General features: G+C 38.5%; 1 protein-coding gene across 1 annotated transcript; it reads right to left on the bottom strand.

Annotated features, from left to right (window-relative positions):
• Nucleotides 1–4,017: 4,017 nt before the first annotated feature.
• LOC102236092 (indoleamine 2,3-dioxygenase 2-like) lies at nt 4,018–7,302 on the bottom strand. The gene is made up of 10 exons (XM_005808494.2): nt 7,131–7,302; nt 6,562–6,657; nt 6,369–6,488; nt 6,157–6,275; nt 6,023–6,037; nt 5,833–5,932; nt 5,563–5,680; nt 5,430–5,481; nt 4,585–4,733; nt 4,018–4,502 (listed from the first exon to the last, which is right to left on the bottom strand). The coding sequence occupies exons 1-10, from the start codon at nt 7,221–7,223 to the stop codon at nt 4,096–4,098; spliced, it is 1,269 nt and encodes a 422-aa protein (XP_005808551.1). The 5' UTR covers nt 7,224–7,302; the 3' UTR covers nt 4,018–4,095.
• Between the last annotated feature and the right edge of the window lie 1,373 nt (nt 7,303–8,675).

An 8,675-nucleotide genomic window follows, 5' to 3' on the forward strand; every position in this document is an offset into this window, starting at 1 on the left:
TTGTATAAAACTGAATTTGTAGGTCCAGAAAGCTAAAGCTGACAGCTAAGTACAAAACAATCTTAAAACACCTTAAAGAATCATAGCATTTTATCTGAATGTTTTCTCGTGTACCTCTTAACCATCGTCATCTTTGCATTGAATGGTAATTAACAAAGAAGTTAGTGATGGTTTACACAGAAATGGTGGTCGCCAGTGATCTTCCTGTGTGAAACATTCTGAGAACGCAATATATAAATTGCTAATAAAAATAAAAAATGAAAGCAGTGTCCATAAGATTTAATTTAATCAATTTGCTTGTTCCACTTTTGCTTGCTAGTCTTCCTTGAAAATTATTAATATGCTCTATTTTCAGTATTTGTTTTACACAGAAAGATCATTAAAGAACACATCATCTAATCTTTGTTATAATGTGGTTCTGTTTAAATAGTTGCCACACAGTTTTGTTTTTAATCTGCAACATCCAAACCCACCTTTTGGGGGAAAGTAGAAACTACAACTTGAATTGACTGTGCAACATCTGCTTAGTTTGGTGTAATAAATGCAAAATATTTATGCGTTTTATAAGTTTTTATTGCTAGGATGTAATGGAAGACAAGATAAGGAATATGAGGCAGATTGTGTTTGTTGATTAGCAATGCTACACAGAAAATATGATGTTTTGACAGATTTAAAGTTCCTTTTTAAAAGAATAACCTATGAGCAGACATTAAACAAACGTTTTATAGAGCTCACATTTTGGGTTTTAATTATTTTTTATATTGGTCTGATATAATATTTTTACTTTAAGTATCATGTTTTCATTAACTGTAAGCTGAAAAATCATCATAATTACCAGAAATAAAGGCTGTCAAACATCCATCTGTGTTTCACGCAATGTGTTTTCAATAATATTCTAATTTACTGAATGGATGTTTATATGATGACAGCAGTATTAGTTAGAACTATCATAATACTAGTTTGTAGCCTTGGGCCTTGAGGCCAGTTTTTACCCTTTTGGTACTAGAGCCCCTGAGAAGAGCTCAAACATGACCCAGTGTGACTGAGGGGTGTGACCAATCAGCAGATAATGAAAATATATCTGATCTGTGGGTGTGCAGACATCGATGTTTGACAAAGATAGCAAACTCAAGATGAGTGGAAAGTGGAAGAAACACCCAGCCTCCTACTGTGCCGCACATGTAGCCCTTAATTCCCAGCTACACCCTCTCTCTCTGCTGCCAGCGACGGCGCTCACTTCTCAGGGCGAGAAGAGCTCCTGGCTTTGCTTGGCTTGATGCAAGCAGCAGAATTATGCATTCAATTCTGAAATAACAGAATCCAGGATATCCTGTGGTTAACCACCAAGGCACGGATATTTGACTGTCTTACCCAAAGGACAATCCTCAGCTATAACCCTGTTGACTCTGACAGATGGAATATGGATGTTTCAGTAGATTTCATAAAAACAAAAGTGTCTCCAAAAGCCCTTTGTTGGGGGAAACTGTGTTTAGTTTGTTTAGTTAATTCATGATATGATTTGATTGGTAAACCTTTTGGCAGAAAGTTCTTCAAGGTCATTTAGGGCAAAGTGTTTGCCAAACCAAACAATTTTCTGCACAGAATAAGTGTTTATGGACCAGGTGTGGGCATGAGTATGAATGTGTCATGTCTTACAGTGAAACCACCCACGTGACACAGGGTGAAACTTTGGTATCCGTGCCGGCCCAGCCCCGACTACACAATGAAAGCATCCTTGGAGATGGCCTTTGTTTACAGCTGGGTTGTCAGGGAGTCCTCCACATACATGGCAATAAGGAAAAGGATTATTTGCCTTGGCTGTGAAAAACAGCTCTAATCAGATCACCATCATGTGAACTCACTGTTTTTCCTCCCCGCCACCCATCCCTCCTCATCCCTGTGCTGTTTCTGTTCACCTTTCACCTCCTCATCTCAGGCCTCTCTGTCATTTCAATGAAGAGAATAGCGCAAAAATAAAATTACTCAAATGTCTTGAAACGCGTGCTAAAAGCCCTCAGTGACGGTGAACTCACAACATGGGCAATTGTTTTCTCCCTGGCTTTGGTTCATCTCTTTACTGGCCAGCATGTAAAAAGAGACAGCATGAGATAAGAGAGATCCCTCAGGTTAGGGGAAATAATAAAGCACCAATGGTGATAAGCTGGTGAGGGTGAAGATTACGTTGCCGTTTGTGGCACAATCTGTCCCTTCATAGCGCTGGGTTTTCCACATGTTTCCTCCAGGAAGTACAGCAAAGCACATGAGGGCTAGAGGAGGAGGAGGAGGAGGAGGAGGAGGAGGAGGAGGAGGAGGAGGGAGACAGGAGATCTGAGGTAACAACTCTGATGGGTGATGAATCTCTGCTCTGCATTGTTCATTGTGCTTCAACATGACCACCCTGTTGTGGGGCTTCTCTCTGGAGTTAAGACTCAACAAAAGATGATTATGTTCTGGCATGGACAGGTTATGTTTCAGCCTGTTGCTGGTTTAGTGTGGGTTTCAGTACAACTTTAGACACCTCCGATGAGTAGTGACGCTAGAACATATTATTGTTTCATTATTGTCAGTCTGACGAGTTAAAAGTAGGAAGCACGCCCGTTTGTGGAATTAAATAAACCTGTCTCTCTAATTCAGTAGCCAAACTATAACTTCTTTCCTTCCACACTCATTGTGTTGCCCTTTAGTGCCCCACCATGACATTACCAGGTATTGCAGTATGTGCTGTATATTTCCCCTAGCCCCTCCTGTAGTCTTCAGATTTTCTAGACACCTCCAACTTTATCTGAAATATACCAACTTGTGTTCATTTTTTAATCCAAGATATGTTTTGAGTGAAGAAACAATCTACCACTCAACAGAAACATTGCAAAAAACACAAGTTTTTTTTATGGCAATACCAATCTACTGTATTCAGTGAGGTAGATTTCCTTTAGAGGCCCTAATGAAGATTTATTTTTCTTGTTGTTACACACAAATATTTCAGATTTTCAAAATAATTTAAATACGACACAAACATATAAGGTAAACAAAGAAATAGAAAAAGTTGTATTTAAATGTTGATTTCATTAGGAGAAAAAAAATGATGTCTGACCTATTGATTCAGTTGAATAGACCCCTTCTGACAATAAAGCAGAATAAAAGCACTCAACAAGCAACACACCATCCTCCAATTTAAAGAAAGTAAAAAACATACATGGGATAAAATAACATGTCAGTCTGGAAAGAGTCCCAAAGCCATTTGTAAGGCTTTGGGATGCCAGTAAAACACAGCGGCCACCGCAATCCACAAATTGAGAAAACATGGAAGAGTGGTTAAGCTTCTCCAGGAGTGGCCAGCTGACTAAAATTACATTACGAGAACATCGACAACTCATCCAGGAGGGCACAAAAGAACCAAAAACAACATCTGAAGCACTGCAGGCCGAACTTGCCTCAGTTAAGGTCAATGTTCATGCTTCAACAATATGAAATGATTCTGTGGTCCACTTTTATGTAACTACAAAACTTTAGACACTTTGGAAAAAAAACCATTAAGGTTCTATTGAAAATACAACAATTTCTCTGTGAGAGAAATTAGCAATGTTGGTTAAGATAATTAATAGACTAAATATTACCAAAGCTCATAATCTTTTCTTAAGGATTTTTCCACATTGACTTACTTTTAACAATGCTATTCAACAAACATAAATTCAGGAAGGCTATGTGTGCGTGCTGCAATTGTCTTAGCTATTTTTTAAGTACATTTGAGCTGAGTTCCACAACCCATCTTCATCAAAATAAATGACATTCTGTCATCTAATGGCTTAATGTTCTGTAGACAAATGGGTCTGGTGCATTCCTCTGCCACTCCAGGGCAAAATAAAGATGGATTTAGTGGTTTAATTAAATAGCAAGCAATAGAGATGGTTTGAATTAGGGTTTGGACAGAGTAATTGGTTTCTCACATGCTTTATAGATTAGGAATTGTTAACAAGGTAAACAATGTTGGTTGTAGAAAATGCAACTGAGACGACTCACTCTTATTTTGACAAAAGTGACAATTTTATTGACATATAAAATTGTGTTTATACAGCAGAGTTGATTTTATTTATATCCTCATTGATGACAGTTCTCGTGAACAGTTTTTTTGCTTGTCTCATGCAAAAGGACGTCTTTTGTTTTGTCCCTCACAGTTTTCAGGAAGGTCATGATGCCAGACCCACCGGTGCCCCTTTCCTCCAGTGATGTGGGGGCTCTGCTGACCATCTCCCCCTCTGAGTCGTGGCTGTTTGTGCGTAGTTGCCGAGCTCTGGCAGCAGGTACAGTGATAAAGCGGCTCACAACATTGATATGGTAGCTGCGCAAGGCCAATAGTTTTGAAACACAGTCATCAAACGCCTTGCTGAGGGCCTCATTGGCCCGCTGCTGAACAAAACCCCTCAGGGATGGTTGCAAAGAGATGTCTTGGATCAGTTTCTGGTGGGCAGGTGGCATGTAGTTCCTCATGCGAGTTAGAAAGGCGCCTGATAAAAAGACAAGAGCATCACAGTGCATTGTTATTTCTAAACTTGTATTGTTGTTTTATAATTTGTTGAGTAATCTTACAACTTTTTTCTTCATGTTTGACTCCTAGTAGTTCATCAAAGCAATGCAGCAGACTACTTTGTGCAGCGCTTCCTCCAGAAAACCCTATCGGTTCTGTCTGGACACCTTCGTAAACAAGTCCCTTCGGCATACATGGGTTGTCCTTCCACCTGAGGACGTACAGGCAGATTTATCATTTACAACGCTTTGCAAATGTGTTCATACTTGTTAGAGCTTTTAACATTTTCTCAGGTTACAAACACAAATCTTGATATATTTCAATAGAATTCAACGTAACCGACAAGCACAGAGAAGCAGATAACTGTGACATAGAAAGACAGATATGAATTGTTTTCCATACATTTTATAAGTAGCAATCAAAAAAGGGTGATGTGCACTCTATGAAAATAAACATACGGTCAAAGTTACACTGTGGTTCTTTAAGATCAAAACTTATTCATGTGTTAGAATGGCCCAGTCAAAGTCGAGACCTAAATTTAACTGAATATGTGTGACCATCTAATCTGACTGAACTTAAGCTATTTTGTAAAATCGCATGGGCAAAAAATTTTAGTCTCCTGATATGTAAAGCACAAAGACCTTGACCTCTAATTGATTGAAAGATGAAAACCATATAGGCCTATCATTTTCTTTTTGCTTCAAAATGTTAAACTAACATCTTCTAATGTATCACAGAAAATCCCCCAAAAAACTTTAATGTGTGCTTTGGGGATTTAACATGAGACAATGTGACAAACTTTGAGGGGTATTGACCTTTTTGTAAAGCATCAAAAAGCATGTTTGAAATTTCTAAGAAGTTTTCAGAGATGGGCCCTGCGTAGTAAAATTCATACAGACTTCTGTACCCAGACAGGAAGATCCTCATAATGCCGTAGAAGACTGACGGGTCCACATACACTGGGGGAAAATAACATTAGTCAAGCTATTTATGTGTGTGGTCAATTCATCTTTTTCATTCATTGTACATGTAATTCTCACCATGCATTAGTTTAAGTGCATCATTCATGTCCTGTATGGACTGGCCAATGTTCTGCAGTGCTTTGGTCACAGCGTCCGTGTCACCGCACTTGACACCATTGATGACTGCAGGAATGCTCTGTAATACAGTTGCACAACAGCTTTGTCTGAAACTTCATCACTTTCAAATGATGCTCAGTGATGATTTTTATCAGTGTCCAGTCGGTCAATCAGTTACAACAGCATTTTTCACGTGTTATTGGAAGCAAGGTATTAGTGATACATCTTCACCCTTAATGCAGGGACTGCTGCAAGCTCCACCAGCAGAGTGACCAAGAAGAAACCTTTGACACTGTCACCACCTGGGAGTCTGACCAGCAACTCCAGGTTTCTGTTTTTAATACAAAGAAGCAAAGAAATGTGTAAATGAAAATATTACTGTGGGGAATCACAGAGGAAAATTCAAAGGAGAAATACTCACTCCATGTCAAAAGGTCTTGCATGTGAGTTTGGAGGACGGGCATGAAAAAACAAAGGCAGGATTTTTTTTTTTAACGTTTTATTTATTTATGAGGAATGTAATTAAAAATATCTGCGGGAAATTTCTTCTCTTACCCCTCTGGATCTTTCTTCCTCCAGTTGGCTAATACTGCATCTGCATGGGTGAGAATTGATGGAAGTCCTAAGCGCTGTGACACCTCCCAGTAAGGAACAGCAAGGCTTCTTGGCAGCATCTTTAAAGGAGATTATGGAAAAGAATAACCTCACACACCAACCGACTGCAGAAGTGAAGTGAAATGAAACAGGGAAAAGCCAAACTGCATCACCTCCACTGTATCGTTTTCACCTTCTTGCCACACATAGCCCATGGTTACCATGCTAAGGACCAGGTGGGCAAGCCTTAATTCTCTGTGGTTTTGGAGAAACTTGGTGCTCAGCAGAGGCATCTGGAGAAGCAGAACAGCCCTGAGCAATCTTACAACAATCAGCAGTGAACTCTGCTGGTCGGTCACCTTTTACCTTGTTGATATGGGAGCGCAGGTCATGACTGTGCACAAGCTCTGGCACACGCAGGGCAATATCCATCCATGGCTGGTAATAAGATGGAAGGTTTTCCTGCAAACAGGAAGTTTATAGTTGGGACAAATACAAAGAAATACCAATTAAAATGGTAAAAACACACTGATAAAATATACAAATTTTGACTAATTTATCTTTAAGCTGCTGTTAAATGCTGATGTACTGCAAGCACAAAGTGAAGAACGTGAGAATATTGAACACACATGGTTTGCACCTTGGAAGAAAGGTCCATTAAAAAGAAAAATAAACATGAGCAAGATCAACTTCAACTTCTCCATATAAGTCAGTTTTATTTAATACTTGTTCCACATCACAGTTTTGTAACACATAAAAATATAAGCACCGCTTTTTTGTTTATGTGCATAAAAATAAATGACTAAGAATGGAAGTTTATATTTTAAAGTTCTTTCCTGAACAGTACTTGCAAGCAGTCATTAAGATCTAGCATTTCCTTGAGACTTTCTGGATAATAATTAAAAAGCAAACAGAATAAAAGTTATTCCACCTACCAGGGGGTCTGGAAGCACAAAACCCAGTTCTTCTGAAACATAGTAGGAGTCCAGTGAGAAAGGAGCTCTACGCTCTGTCTCAACTGAAGCCATAGAGAAGATAAGAGAGGAATGAGCCTCTGACTGTCTGAATGGTGCAGGAGACTCCAACCTGACTGGACTGGACTCTGACACAAGCTTGTCTCATGTACGATTAATGCTTACACAACAGTTATCCCTGACATTTACTGTTGCACAATTCCAAGTAAAGCGTAGAAAATCAATAGCTGTCTTTATTTTGTGAATCATTTAGTAAAACTCTTGTCAGCCATCCTGCTGCTCCTTAAACATCCAATACTGAGAAGTTAACCACAAGATCAATCATAATGATAATAACAGTAATGATGTGGCAGATTAAATGCTTCAGAAAGTGATTACTTTGGAATTCAAAGCCACTAATTTGCAAAGGTGAGTTCATTAGATGAGTGTTTAAAGAAAGAAGAAATACTTCTGTGCTCATTTTAAAGTTTTTTTTTTTTTTTTAAGTTTGCAAGAGCCCATTAAGAGCAGTTCTTCTCAGCAGTGCTTCTTCAGCACAGCAGATAAATGATTAAGTATCAAAAAGAACAGAATTCAAAAAGAACAATTCAGACAGAATCGTATATCAAATGTGTTATATAAGACTTAAGCAAAGGTCTGCATTTCCTCACCATTGGCATGAATATCAGAACAATGTTGGGCAGTTAAGACATTTGCAAGCCTCTTTTTACAGGGTGCAACATTTGTATAGGACAATAAACCTAAATGATTAGTACTGGGCTCCCAACTTTGAACTTCTTGCTGATTTTTTCTAATCCAAACATGGTCGTAGTTATACACTCAGGTTCAATAATACACACACCTCCATGAGTACTTGAATAGACACTCTAGTCAGAGAAACCACTGTCTTTTTGGAGCCATTAACAAGTGTGCATGCGTGTGAGTGCGCGCGTGTGTTTATTGATCAAATTAAAATAACATTTTATCACTAAACTTGTTAATTAAAACCTTTGTTTATTAAGCAAATCTTTTATTATAAAATCAAAGCAAAAATTAATGAACAAAAAGAAAACGCAATAACGAATAGTGTGCCTTTTTGTGATTAGCTTGTGGATGTTTTTTTGAACAAGCAGATTAATCATTTGTGAACCAACAGGTCAACATTGCTGTTAGGCTGCCTTGATGTGCCCTGAATACATCCAAAAACACAAACAAATTACAAGCCAAGTCTGAGATAGAATGACAGCCATGCAGGCAGTTATTGCTGACTTGCTGCAGTCCTGCTGATTGGTCCTAGTGTCGTCACTGTTATTGGCCACACACAGCAAGGAAAACGTCAGTAAACTTGGAGCGCTTGGCTCCGTACCACCCTGCACTAACCTTTTCAGTTTTTTCTCCTAAAGTTTTTTTTAGTCCCACCCATTTCTTTCTCTTTTCTTTTTGGCTTGTTTGCACATTTTACCCTCTCCTCTTTCTTCTATTGTTATATTTATTTTTGTAAATTATATAAACAACAATTTTAACGTG

This window comes from Xiphophorus maculatus, chromosome 12 (genome assembly GCF_002775205.1).
Source record: "Xiphophorus maculatus strain JP 163 A chromosome 12, X_maculatus-5.0-male, whole genome shotgun sequence".
Lineage (NCBI taxonomy): Eukaryota > Metazoa > Chordata > Actinopteri > Cyprinodontiformes > Poeciliidae > Xiphophorus > Xiphophorus maculatus.

Bases quoted from the DNA above. Each gene is read 5' to 3' on its own strand.
- LOC102236092 (XM_005808494.2), bottom strand. From the start codon at position 7,223: ATGGCTTCAGTTGAGACAGAGCGTAGAGCTCCTTTCTCACTGGACTCC. The intron at 5,681-5,832 runs GTGAAGATGTAT...ACTGTATTACAG, and splicing joins CAGCAGTCCCTGCATTAAGG to AGCATTCCTGCAGTCATCAA. The intron at 4,503-4,584 runs GTAAGATTACTC...TCTTTTTATCAG, and splicing joins CAAACATGAAGAAAAAAGTT to GCGCCTTTCTAACTCGCATG.